General features: G+C 46.4%; 1 protein-coding gene across 1 annotated transcript; it reads left to right on the top strand.

Moving 5' to 3' along the window:
- The first annotated feature begins 1736 nt into the window (after nt 1-1736).
- LOC137417713 (homeobox protein Hox-A9-like) lies at nt 1737-3099 on the top strand. Its single transcript, XM_068103612.2, has 2 exons — nt 1737-2214; nt 2712-3099. Exons 1-2 carry the CDS (start codon nt 1737-1739, stop codon nt 2951-2953), a joined length of 720 nt encoding a protein of 239 aa, XP_067959713.1. The 3' UTR covers nt 2954-3099.
- The last annotated feature ends 11644 nt before the right edge of the window (nt 3100-14743 follow it).

Consider the following 14743-nt stretch of genomic DNA (forward strand, 5'->3'; position numbering starts at 1 on the left):
GCAGGCAATCACTCGCGGTTCCAATCTACGAGATCCGGGAATCACTCGTTCTCTTCCGGAGTTACTCGCTCGTAAAATACCGAAAGGTAATCGACCAGCCCAACTCGGCTGTCGTGAGGATTCAAGGAAAGCCCTTTTTGAGATTTCCCACTCGGAGCCTTCGAGCCGCGTCCGTTCACAAGATGGCGACCGCGCTCTCTGGACTCTCCACCAATCACGTGCCGAATCGCCTCCCGATCGCGTGGGGCTCCAAGGAGGCCACGTCACGCGGTGGGCGGGGCACCAAATCTGGGTGAGAACAGGTGGTTTCACCGGTGGTTTCTCACAACATACACCACATACCATAAACCCGCATCATGATACAGTGTACATACACCACATACCATAAACCCGCATCATGATACAGTGTACATACACCACGTACCATACACCCGTATCATGATACAGTGTACATACACCACGTACCATACACCTGCATCATGATACAGTATACATACACCACGTACCATAAACCCGCATCAGGATACAGTGTACATACACCACGTACCATAAACCCGCATCATGATACAGTGTGCATACACCACATACCATAAACCTGCATCATGATACAGTGTACATACACCACATACCATAAACCCGCATCATGATACAGTGTACATACACCATGTACCATAAACCCGCATCATGATACAGTGTACACCACGTACCATAAACCCGCATCATGATACAGTGTACATACACCACGTACCATAAACCCGCATCATGATACAGTGTACATACACCACGTACCATAAACCTGCATCATGATACAGTGTACATACACCACGTACCATAAATCTGCATCATGATGCAGTGCACATACACCACGTACCATAAACCCGCATCATGATACAGTGTACATACACCACGTACCATAAACCTGCATCATGATGCAGTGCACATACACCACGTACCATAAACCCGCATCATGATACAGTGTACATACACCACGTACCATAAACCCGCATCATGATACAGTGTACATACACCACGTACCACACACCCGCATCATGATACAGTGTACATACACCACGTACCATAAACCTGCACCATGATACAGTGTACATACACCACGTACCATAAACCCGCATCATGATACAGTGTACATACACCACGTACCACACACCTGTCCCCGAACCTGTAAGCTCGTTCCTCTCAGTTCGTGTTGCGGCGTCGGCGGTTTTTACCGCATTCGTTACATTATTATCGTGTAAACGTTTATTCAAACGAACATTGTATGAAGAGTCACGTGACGATCACAAAATCACAACCACATTTTAAACCTCGAACGTTTTTAAACGAACGTCGTCGTGACGGAGCTTCGTGTCGTCGGAAAAGGCGCCAATCGTAACGAATTCGTTAAAATGGCGTCACGTCGGCGGCTCGAACGTCATCGTGACCTCCCGGGCGGTCACGTGACGATCGGCGGAGCCCGGACACGTCGGCCGTGGAGTCTCACAAACGCACGTCCTCGTTTAACGACGAAGACCCTCGACGTGCTCTCGGTGGACGAGTAACGCCGAACGGAACATCGCGCTCCGCTCGGAACGACCCGCGCTGGTCACGTGCTCCGTGTTAGCCAATGGCGTGGCGATAAATGTTCAAAACGATCGGTGGTGCGGGCGGGGAGGGAATGGGGCTCAGGACGGGATCGTCCCGGCGCTCCATGCTTCCCCGGAGCCGGTCCCGCTCTCGACATGTCCGAGTCCAAGGGAAGCCATTACTTCGTGGATTCGTTGGTGAGGGGCGACCTTTCGGACCCCTCCGCGGCCCTGGCGCTCGATTACGTCCCGTCGACCTTCGGCGCAGCCCGGGGAAACGTCGCCCTTGGCGGGGATTACTCCCCTTGCGCTTTCCAGCCGCGGGCTGCCGTGTACCAGGGATGGACGCACGTACCGGCCCAGTTCGGGGTGTACGCGTCGTCCGTGGACGGTCCGTTCTCTCGTTCGTGGCTCGATCCGCTGTCCGCCGGACCGGTCGGCACGACCTCGCAGGGTCGACACCCCGACGTGGGCCCCGTGATCATGGGCGGTCTGCCCAGGATGGACGGGGACAACGTTCTTTTAAAGACCTACGGAGGAGACCCGTGTGCCGGTGCTCGGGTCCGGGTATGTGTGGACGGGGAGCGTGGAGGTATCGGCGCCGATAGCGACGGCAAAATGCGCATCGACCCAAGTGAGTGAGTTCCACCACGAGGTCTTTCGATCCTTTGTTCTGTTGGACAATGAACGGCTCAGGCGCTTTGGAGTCTTTGGTTATCCGTTGTTGTTTAAAGGTAACAAGTACCGGAATACGTGCATGCACTTACCTGGTATAAAGAATACCATGTAACACAGGTGAGATTGACAAGTTTATTCGGTCGACCTCGTGGAGCGCAACGTGTGTGTGTGTGTGTGTGTGTGTGTGTGTGTGTGTGTGTGTGTGTGTGTGTGTGTGTGTGTGTGTGTGTGTGTGTGTGTGTGTGTGTGTGTGTGTTTTTATATATATATATATATATGTGTGTGTGTGTGTGTGTGTTTTTTTTTATATATGTGTGTGTGTGTGTGTGTGTGTGTGAGAGAATATATATGTGTGTGTGATATAAAATGACGGACTTGTGTATCAACGAGTTTTACCTTGTTTAGGCCTATAAATAAAATGAACTACTGGGTGTGCGTCGACCCTCTGTGCAGGAGACCCCTCGGTGAACTGGCTCCATGCTCGTGCGGGTCGCAAGAAACGATCTCCCTACTCGAAGCAGCAAACACTCGAACTCGAGAAGGAGTTCTTGTTTAGCAAGTACCTGACGCGGGACCGGCGGTACGAGTTCGCCCGAGTACTGGACCTTACCGAAAGACAGGTGAAAATATGGTTCCAGAACCGACGCATGAAACTCAAGAAGATGAAACGAGAGAAGAACGAAGTACGAGGATAATATTTACCCTGAAGCACTCAGTGGTGTGTGTGTGTGTGCGTACACACATATACACACATTGGATGGACACAGATCGTGAGGATGAAATGGTATTATAAGCGATGAATGGATACACTCGGTCTGTGTCCTTATTCCAAGTACCCCGAATCATCACCGAGGGTCTCTGATGACTTTATACCTGTCACGTCCTGAAACGGTTTTTGAATCCAACAAGATGAAAAGGAATGATTGTAATTGAACCAGGTAACACCCTATAGGCACCCGAGGATAACACCATCGAAGCCTCCGAAGATAACACCATATAAGCAACCTCAGATAACACCCTATGGGCATCTCAAGCTAACACCCAAAAGGCATCCTAACATATATGTATATTAGCAATAATATCTGGTGACATGTACCAAGGTACTTAACATACGTGCAATCGGTGCGATGTCTGCATGATGTTACACCAGATTTATGTACACACATACACACACATACACATATACACATTCACACACGCACACACATACACACTTGCACATGTACAAACACTTGCACACACATAAATACACACACATACACATACACACAGACACCTGCACAAACATATGTACACACAGGTACGTAAGATGTATACACACACATGTACACACACACACCTGCACAAACATACGTACACACATGTACACACACACAGAGACACACAGACACCTGCACAAACATATGTACACACAGGTACGTAAGATGTATACACACACATGTACACACACACACCTGCACAAACATACGTACACACACACACAGACACACAGACACCTGCACAAACATATGTACACACAGGTACGTAAGATGTATACACACACTTGTGCAAACATGTACGTACACACACATTGTATATAATATATTATATATAATACAATGAATGATACCCAGGAATATTTTATGCACATCAAACTTCTATCAAAATGTATTGTCGGTATCAGTATGTAATATAACGGTATCGGTATGTAATATAACGGTATCGGTATGTAATAAAACGGTATCGGTATGTAATAAAACGGTATCGGTTTGTAATAAAACGGTATCGGTTTGTAATATAACGATATCGGTATGTAATGTATCGGTATGTAATATAACGGTATCGGTATGTAATATAACGGTATCGGTATGTAATATAACGGTATCGGTATGTAATAAAACAGTATCGGTTTGTAATAAAACGGTATCGGTTTAATAAAACGGTATCGGTTTGTAATATAACGGTATCGGTATGTAATATAACGGTATCGGTATGTAATATAACGGTATCGGTATGTAATATAACGGTATCGGTATGTAATATAACGGTATCGGTATGTAATGTAGCGGTATGTATTATAACGGCATCGGTATGTAATGTATCGGTATGTAATAAAACGGTATCGGTATGTAATATAACGGTATCGGTATGTAATAAAACAGTATCGGTTTGTAATAAAACGGTATCGGTATGTAATATAACGGTAGCGGTATGTAATATAACGGTATCGGTATGTAATATAACGGTATCGGTATGTAATGTAGCGGTATGTAATATAACGGTATCGGTATGTAATATAACGGTATTGGTTTGTAATTTAACGGGTATATTTTGTGCGTACGAGTTTATTATTAATTTAAGAGACGAGGATTATTCTACGAACCATCAATTGGTACATTTTTTAAAATTTACATCCACACATATTGGTTTTTTTGTGTTATTTATTATTCACAAGAGTAATATATACATACATATACATATACACATACACATACATATACGTATATATATTGAATATAACGCGGCACTTTTTCCTGTTTTTGTCGCTTCTGTCACCGAAGGTAGACATTGTTGTCACCCGTCTGTCTGTTTGTCTGGGAGCACGATATCTCCTACAGTTGTGGACAGATTCGATCGAAATTTGGTGGACAGGTTGGATGTGTGTCAAGAACAAAATGATTCGATTTTGGTGAAAATCCGGATCTGGATCCGGATACAAGAATTTTTAAAAGTGATTTTTCACCAGAGTGATCGGGCCAAAAACGATATATATCTTAAAAAATCCTAAAAACAAAAATATCACCGATATCCAAGTTATAGACGGGTTATGAGAAAAGTTTGTGGATGAGTTGGGTCAGTGACAAGGACGAACCGATTAGATTTTGGTTAACGTCTGAATGCAGATCCGACCTGTCGGTGGGATACAAAACGTAAACTGTTCACGTGGAAGAGGTATGCTCCCTCCCGGATGACGTTGTCGTTCTGTTGGAAATGTTTGTGAAAATTGCGATTCCAGTTTGATAAATTAATGTTTTTTGTAAATGTCTACGTTTACTTTTCCTTCGGTACAATGTACAGAATTACCGTCGATCTAAAGCGCGTTGTCTACTGTGGGTCGAGCATTGGAAACCTAACGCTAGCGTTACAAGGCCGACCCGACAAGATGACCCGCCATTACATGACGGTGTTTGGGTCTAAAGGATGCCAATAAGTAGCACCCTCACTCCTGAGCCGTCTAGTCTGGGTTTGATTCCCGACCGATGTCCGTCTAGTCTGGGTTTGATTCCTGACTGATATCCATCTAGTCTGCATTCGATTCCCAACTCATGTCAGTCTAGTCTTCGTTCGATTCCCGACTGATATCCATCTAGTCTGGGTTTGATTCCCGACTGATGTCCGTCTCCTTCTGGGTTTAATTTCCCGACTGATGTCTGTCTAGTTTGGCTTCGATTCTCGACTGATGTCCGTCTAGTCTGGGTTTGATTCCCTACTGATGTCCGTCTAGTCTGGGTTTGATTCCCGACTGATGTCTGTCTCCTTCTGGGTTTGATTCCCGACTGATGTCCGTCTAGTCTGGGTTTGATTCCCGACTGATGTCCGTCTAGTCTGGGTTTGATTACCTACTGATGTCCGTCTAGTCTGGGTTTGATTCCCTACTGATGTCCGTCTAGTCTGGGTTTGATTCCCGACTGATGTCCGTCTAGTTTGGCTTCAATTCCCGACTGATGTCCATCTAGTCTGGGTTTGATTCCCGACTGATGTCCGTCTAGTCTTCATGTGATTCCTGACTGATGTCCATCTAGTCTGGGTTCGATTCCCGACTGATGTCCGTCTAGTCTGGGTTTGATTCCCGACTGATGTCCGTCTAGTTTGGCTTTGATTCCCGACTGATGTCCGTCTTGTCTGGGTTTGATTCCCGACTGATGTCTGTCTCGTCGGTTCGATTCCCAATGGATCTCGGTCTAGTCTGGGTTCGAATCCTGACTCATGCCCGTCTAGTCTGGGTTTGATTCCTGACTCATGTCCGTCTCGTCTGTATTCGATTCCCAACTCATGTCCGTCTAGTAGTGGGGCAACTTAGCATAACAATTGTGCATTTTGTGAGGAAAGCACCAAATTTGGCACACTAGTAGACTATCATATTATGAAAAGATCTGGATATTGGGCCATCTCAGATTCAGAGATTTGATTTTTGCAAGATTTCGATTCGATTGGGATCGAAGAGAACACCTTCTTCGTCTTCTGTACAGTGAAGTTGCCAGCCCTGAATTATCTGGCTACATCTGGGTGCTTCATTGGGAGTGCAACCATGTCCCTCAGGTGAACAGGGACCCACCTGGCATAGTGTGTGTGGTCTAAGGCATGGAACCATGGGACCAGTTCCGTCAGGGCATCAAGGTACATCGTGAATGAAGCCTGCCGCAGAGAACGCACGTAGACCAGTACCAACATCTCTAGTTCCAGCACAGTTGCCCAGTACTGAAAGTTGGGAATGTCTTCTCCTCTCTGGTGACACCAGTCTTCGAACTCAGGCAGGTCTTCTGCATCATCAGCATATGTCATACAGTGGCGTTCATACGCACGGTGTTGCAGGATGTGCAGTGCCGCTGCAGTGATTTGATGAGCTCTTCTTGTGCGGGTGACGTGGGCAGCTCGCAGGAAGGAGTCGGCCGTCCCTGGCGTTGCAATCTCAGCTTGCAAATCTGCAAAATCTGCAAATCTTGCAAAAATCAAATCTCTGAATCTGAGATGGCCCAATATCCAGATCTTTTCATAATATGATAGTCTACTAGTGTGCCAAATTTGGTGCTTTCCTCACAAAATGCACAATTGTTATGCTATATTTAGCTTAGCTGCCGGACTATAGTCTTCGTTCGATTCTCGACTGATGTCCGTCTCGTCTGGGTTTGATTTCCCGACTGATGTCTGTCTAGTTTGGTTTCGATTCCCGACAGATGTCCATCTAGTCTGGGTTTGATTTCTCGACTGATGTCAATCTAGTCTAGGTTTGATTCCCGACTGATGTCAGTCTACTCTGGGGTTGATTTCCCAACTGATGTCTTTCTAATTTTGGCTTTAATTTCCGACTGATGTCTGTCTAGTCTGGGTTCGATTCCTGACAGATGTCCGTCTATTCTGCGTTCGATTCCCAACTGATGTCCGTCTAATCTTCGTTCGATTCCCGACTGATGTCCATCTATTTTGGCTTCGATTCTCGACAAATGTCCATTTAGTCTGGGTTTGATTTCCTGACTGATGTCCGTCTAGTTTGGCTTCAATTCCCGACAGATGTCTGTCCCGTGTGGGTTTGATTTCCCGACTGATGTCAATCTAGTCTGGGTTTGATTCCCAACGGATGTCCGTCTAGCTTGGGTTTGATTTCTTGACTGATGTCAATCTAGTCTGGGTTTGATTCCCGACTGATGTTCATATAATCTAGCTTCAATTCCCGAATGATGTCCATCTAATCTAGCTTTGACTCCTGATTGATGTTCATCTAGTTTGACTTGGATTCCTGAATGATGTCTGCCGAGTTTGGTTTCAATTCCCAACTGATGTCCGTCTAGTTTGGCTTCAAATACCAACTGATGGCTGTCTCGTCTGTGTTTGATTCCCGACTGATGTCAGTCTAGTGTGGGTTTGATTCCCGACTGATGGCCATCTAGTCTGGGTTTGATTCCTGACTGGTGTCTGTCTAGTCTGAGTTTGATTGTGAACCATTGACAATCTAGTTTCGGTTCGATTCCCGACCGATGCCCGTCTCGTCTGGATTTGATTCCCGACCAATGCCCGTGGCGTCTGGGTTTGATTCCCAACTGATGCCCGTCTAGTCTGGGTTTAATTCCCAGCCGATGCCCGTCGAACCATTGTCAATCTAGTTTAGGTTTGATTCCCGACTGATGTCCTTCTAGTGTGGGTTTGATTCCCGACTGATGTCAGTCTAGTCTGGGTTTGATTCCCAACTGATGTCCGTCTACCCTGGGTTTGGTTCCCAACGGATGTCCGTCAAGTCTGGGTTTGATTTCCCGACTGATGCCAATCTCGTCTGGGTTTGATTCCTGACTGATGTCCGTCTAGTCTGGGTTTAATTCCCAACGGATGTCCATCTAGCCTGGGTTTGATTCCTGACTGATGTCCGTCAAGTCTGGGTGTGATTTCCCGACTGATGCCAATCTCGTCTGGGTTTCATTCCCGACTGATGTCTGTCTAGTCTGGGTTTAATTCCCAACGGATGTCCATCTAGTCTGGGTTTAATGCCCGACTGATGTCCGTCTAGTTTGGGTTTAATTTCCCGACTGATGTCTGTTTAGTCTGGGTTTGATTCGCGACTGATGTCTGTCTAGCCTGGTTTGATTCCTGACTGATGTCAGTCTAGTCTGGGTTTGATTCCTGACTGATGTCAGTCTAGTCTGGGTTTGATTTCTCGACTGATGTCAATCTAGTCTGGGTTTGATGCCCGACTGATGTCCATCTAGTTTGGCTTTGATTTCCGACTGATGGCTGTCTAGTCTGGGTTTAATTCCCAACGGATGTCCATCTAGCCTGAGTTTGATTCCTGACTGATGTCAGTCGAGTCTGGGTTTAATTTCCCGACTGATGTCTGTCTCGTCTGGGTTTGATTCGCGACTGATGTCAGTCTAGTCCGGGTTTGATTCCCGACCGATGCCCGTCTATTCTATGTTCGATGACATTATATGACTGTGTTTGGGTCTAAGGTATGCCGATAGGTAACACCTTCACCTCTGAGGCATCTCGTGTAGGTTCGATTCCCAACTGATGTCGAATCAGTGTATCCCCAGTCAGGCTCTGCGATACCTTTGGACGGACGTTAAGCCGGATGTCTCGTATGCTAGTATGAGTTGGTAGACGCTAAAGATCTTACGGTGCTTTTTGTGAAGAGTAGGTGAGTTATTACCGGGAAATTTACAAATTCGGTAAATGTTTTTTGTTGTTTTTTTTACAAATGTTAATTACAAATTCCTGTCCAAAATCACATTTGTCAGTGAAACGGCGGCCTGGCCAGCCGGTTCATGAAAGGCTGAGGCGACAAGGTGGGAATACTTGGGACCGTAGTGGTATTAGTAGTGGTGGTATGTTGGGTATGTAGAGCTCATTGCAGAGTCCGAATTGGAAGGACTGTGGGGAAGGTGGGAGGACAGGACATTGCAATTGGATTTTCCAACTCGTTCCTTCCGCACAAATGTGAACGTTTAATAATAATAACAAAGAGCAGAAAGCAATGTGTGTTCATTGAAACGTGGACAAAGATAAATAATAAATGTTTTATGGTATTTATAATTAATGAAATCCCATAATAATTGCAGCATTCCTCGGAATTGGATAGTATTTTCGACTTGGGCCAAAGTTTCCCGGGTACGAAACCCGAGGTCCGTACATGGTACATATGTCTCGTCCGTACATTGTGTGTGTGACGACCCCACGTGGGGTCTTCATTAGTAATCGTCCTTGTTCGTTTGAAATGACCTTTAATATACACCGAGTGTATGAAACGTTTACTGTACATAATCGCGTCCGTGTGTCTTGTTTGAACTAACGATCGATCATGTGATTTATGACGTACATTGTACCGTGCGAGCACAATAAAATGAGTAACCCGAATGGGCTCCTTGTCCTCTTTCCCTTTATATGGTACCCAAGGTAATAAATACCGTGACGACACATTCCCGACATACGTCATGACTTCATTCCTATTGACACCAAAATCATCGGAACGTTCGTCCACGTGACCATCATGACCCTCCCTCTGCCCTTCAAAACGTGTTCGTCCCCACCTGCAGAATGGTAATTGTACCTGTGGCACCAGGTTCAAACTGGATGTTGATAAAGGTTGAAGGAGTGCAGACAAGGTACACCAAACCCATGCCCGGTATTTACCATCTCACCTAACAAGAGGCTCATTCAACTGATCATGTATTCCCTGCTCTACCGTAAAAGAAGAGGGTACGCGATCCTGGTGTGGCAGATCTTTTAAATTGGACCCGAATATTTTGTTTACCGAACAGCACAACACAAACACCAGAGGACACTCATTGAAGATCTTCAAAACAAGAAGACCTCAATAAATCAGGAACAACATCTTCACACATCACATCGTGGATGATTGGAATAATCTTCCACAAAGTCCCGTCGATGCGTCCTCCATCCAGGTTTTCAAAGCCATTGTTGGGGAGGGGCGGGGATGAGGGGGGAGAGGGGTGGGGGGAAAAGGGGGTGAGGAGCAATATGGGCGGAGGGAAAGGGGAGCGAGGGGCCAGAGGGGTGGAAGGAAAAGGGGGTGAGGAGCAAGAGTGGTGGAGGGAAAAGGAGGTGAGGAGCAAGAGGGGTGGAAGGAAAAGGGGGTGAGGAGCAAGAGGGGTCGAGGGAAAAGGAGGTGAGGAGCAAGAGGGGTGGAAGGAAAAGGGGGTGAGGAGCAAGAGGGGTGGAAGGAAAAGGAGGTGAGGAGCAAGAGGGGTGGAAGGAAAAGGGGGTGAGGAGCAAGAGGGGTGGGCGGAAAAGGGGGTGAGGAGCAAGAGGGGTGGAAGGAAAAGGGGGTGAGGAGCAAGAGGAGTGGGGGGGGAAATGGAGTGAGGAGCAAGAGGGGTGGAAGGAAAAGGGGGTGAGGAGCAAGAGTGGTGGAGGGAAAAGAAGGTGAGGAGCAAGAGGGGTGGAAGGAAAAGGAGGTGAGGAGCAAGAGGGGTGGAAGGAAAAGGAGGTGAGGAGCAAGAGGGGTGGAGGGAAAAGGAGGTGAGGAGCAAGAGGGGTGGAGGGAAAATGAGGTGAGGAGCAAGAGGGGTGGAGGGAAAAGGAGGTGAGGAGCAAGAGGGGTGGAAGGAAAAGGAGGTGAGGAGCAAGAGCGGTGGAGGGGAAAGGAGGTGAGGAGCAAAAGGGGTGGAGGGAAAAGGAGGTGAGGAGCAAGGGGGGTGGAAGGAAAAGGAGGTGAGGAGCAAGAGGGGTGGAGGGAAAAGGAGGTGAGGAGCAAGAGGGGTGGAAGAAAAAGGAGGTGAGGAGCAAGAGGGGTGGAAGGAAAAGGGGGTGAGGAGCAAGAGGGATGGAGGGAAAAGGAGGTGAGGCACAAGATGGGTGGAGGGAAAAGGAGGTGAGGCACAAGAAGGGTGGAGGGAAAAGGAGGTGAGGAGCAAGATTTTTTTTGGTGAGGACCAATTGAGAAGCCTATTGATTTTGAGGTCAAAGGTCATCTGGAGGTCTAATTTCTAAAATCGCCATTTTAAATCTGATTGACTTGAAAATTCAACAGCATTTGCATATCGAGTCACTAAATTGGGAAACGTACTATTTTTGAGGTCAAAAGGTCAAAGGTCAACTCAAGGTCAAACTTCCAAAATCATCACTTTTCATCTGAAAAACCATCAATTTTCAACTGATTGACTTGAAAATAGAACAGCATTTGTATCGTACCTCACTGAATTGGGAAACCAACTATTTTAAAGGTCAAAAGGTCAAAGGTCAACTCGAGGTTGAACTTCTAAAATCATAATTTTTCATCTGAAAAATCGTCACTTTTCTTCCTATTGACCCGAGCTTTGATCAAGATTGTCAATTTTAATGTTGATGACATTGAAAATTTGCTGTATTAATAGAAACCTGTGGGGGGGGGGGGGGGGGGGGGGTGATGTTGCAAGTATCGTGCGTCTTCGTGCGGCATGACGTCTTCTTGTTACTTGCACAATCGAAGATTTTTCAAGTATATTGGTCAGTTGCGTTTGTGGTTCTGTCTGTCTGTTTGTCACTGGCCTACAGGTCACAATTCTAAACTGATCGTCACGAAGCTTCACCAAATGGTGGAGTTGGTCACAAACAATAAGCCTATTGTTTTTGGGGTCAAAAGGTCAACATAGGCCAAAGGTCGCCAACTTTGCCAAATTTCTAAAATCCTCAATTTTCATCTGATTGACTTTAAATTTGAAGAGGACTTGCATATCTGGTCACTGAATTCAACCACCAAGTATTTTTGAGGTCAACATAGGCCAAGCTTCAAAAATCCTCAATTTTCATCCGATTGACTTGAAAATTGAACCACAATTGCACATTGAGTCAATAAATAGGGAAACGAACTATTTTTGAAGGTAAAAGGTCAAAGGTCAACTCAAGGTCAACCTTCCATAATCATCATTTTTTCATCTGAAAAATCGTCACTTTTCTTCCTATTGACCCGAGATTTGATCAAGATTGTCAATTTTAATCTTGATGAAATGGACAATTTGCTGTATCAATGGAGTTTTTTTCTTGGGGGGGGGGGGGGGGGGGAGGGCAGATTTTGAAAGTATCTTGCTCTGCATGACGTCTTCTTGTTTGTCTGTTTGTCACTGGCCTACAGGTCACAATTCTACACCGATCGTCATGAAACTTCGCCAAGATGTAGAGGTCATCCCAATTGAGAAGCCTATTGATTTTGAGGTCAAAGGTTATGTAGGTCAAATTTCCAAAGTCGCCATTTTTTATCTGATTGACTTGAAAATTGACCAGCATTTGTACATTCACTAAATTGGGAAACCAACTTTTTTTTAGGTCAAAAGGTCAAAAGTCAACTCAAGGTCAAACTTCCAAAATCATCAATTTTTATCCGATTGACTTCTTTTTTTTTCTTTTTTTTGTATACAGAATTGAGGCTCGTGAAAGAGCTAACATTTATTTCACAAACAAATCAAACAGACAAACAAAATATATAAAAAGAGGGAGCGGTAGACAAGATGGGGAGAGAAGGGGGAGCACACAAACACAACATTTGAGAGCAGGGACATCGGGAGATGTGTGGGAGGGAGAGGGCTTAGGGGGAGGCGGCGTGGGAGGGGGGGGGGGGGTGGGAGAAGTATAAAACACAAGGACACCAAGGACTTCCAGGATAGAAGTTGGTATTTCAAAAAAGTGGTTTTGTGGTGAAATTAGTGGGGGTAGAAAAGATCAAGGTTTTGGATGGGGGAAGATAAGAGATGGTGGTGAACAGCTGTTTTAAAGACCTGGATGGAGGAGTGGGATTGAAGAGAGTGAGGGAGTTTGTTCCAGAGGTGGGAGAAAAGAGGAATGGAGGAGTGAAGGTGAGCAGAGAGTCTTGATTTTGGCAGTTTAACCATAAGAGGGTTGCAGGCAGATCTTGTGCGACCTGTCGGAATATTTGGGGGACAGAGTCCAGAGAGAGCTGGGGGGCGGGGGCAAGGCCGGAGAGGAGTCAGTAGAAGAGGGAAAGACCACCAACCTGCCTGCGGTGAGTGAGTGAAAGGCCCTTGGAGTTAGCTTCATCGCGGGAGATTCCAATGATTCTGAAAGCTTTGTTTTCAACAGCGTGAAGACGAGCTAGGTGTGAGGCAGGAGCACCAGCCCAGAGGGGAGAGCAGTATCCCATTGAGCTGCGGATGAAAGCCTTGTATGTGGTGAGGAGCTCAGGTGTGCCAAGGAAGGACTTCGCACGATGGAGGATGCCCAGTCAGCAACTGGCTTTGGAGGCCAGATTTGAAATGTGGTTTTCCCAGGCAAGATCATGGCAGATAGTGAGACCCAAAAGCTTGAGTGACAGAACTTCTTGGAGAGGATTATTCAGAAAGTGGATGGGAGGGTTGTCCAGTCGGTCTTTTCGGAGAGACATCCTAAGAGTGTGAGATTTGTCAGGATTGAAAGACATGTTCCACTTGTTTGCCCAGTCTGTGATTTTGTCCAGGTCTGCAGAGAGTGAGGAAGCTGCAGACTGCCGATCTGAGGGATGAGGAATGGAGCGACAGAGAGTAGAGTCATCAGCAAAGAGATAGAGAGGATTTTCAAGAGAGTCAGAGAGATCATTGATGAAGACCAGAAAAAGCACAGGGCCCAGAACACTGCCGTGGGGAACTCCAGCCTGAACAGGAAGAGGAGATGAGAGAAACCCATTCAGGGCCACACGTTGACTACAACTAGAGAGGAAGTCCGCCAGCCATGCATGGAGATTTCCATGGATACCAAAGGAGGAGAGTTTGGTGAGCAGAGCGGGGTGCCAGACCGTATCGATGGCATGTGAAATGTCCAGGGAGACAGCTCTAATTTCCCGTTTGGCATTGAGGACCTCCATCCATTGTTGAGGAAGCAGAAGCAGCATGTCCAGAGTAGAGTGACCAGGTCTGAAAACAAATTGATGATCAGAGATCAAGCCATTGGAGAAGAGGAAAGATTTCATATCCGAAGCAATGATGGAATCCATGACTTTGCTGATAATTGGGAGAAGGCTGATTTGTCTGTAGTTGCTAGGATCTGTTTTTGCACCTTTTTGTGCAAAGTGGTGATGTTGGCTGATTTCCAAGCAGATGGCAGATGACCTTGAGCAAACGAGAGGGTGAAGAGAACAGAGAGAGCGAGTGAAAGAGTGGAAGAACAGGATTTTAGGACACGTGGGCTGATGCCGTCAGGTCCAGTTGCAGAATCAGAGTCGAGGGTTGACAGAAACTTTTCCACCTTGTCAGGAGGAAAGGACACAGAGTCCAGGAGCAGCTGGGTACAACTGGGAACGGTGGGTACAGAGAGGG

This window comes from Myxine glutinosa, chromosome 7 (assembly GCF_964187855.1).
Source record: "Myxine glutinosa chromosome 7, kmMyxGlut1.1, whole genome shotgun sequence".
NCBI classification, from domain to species: domain Eukaryota; kingdom Metazoa; phylum Chordata; class Myxini; order Myxiniformes; family Myxinidae; genus Myxine; species Myxine glutinosa.

Excerpts from the sequence above, each read along its gene's own strand:
- LOC137417713 (XM_068103612.2), top strand. The coding sequence starts at position 1,737 with ATGTCCGAGTCCAAGGGAAGCCATTACTTCGTGGATTCGTTGGTGAGG. Across the intron at positions 2,215-2,711 it reads CAAAATGCGCATCGACCCAA|GAGACCCCTCGGTGAACTGG; the intron begins GTGAGTGAGTTC and ends CCCTCTGTGCAG.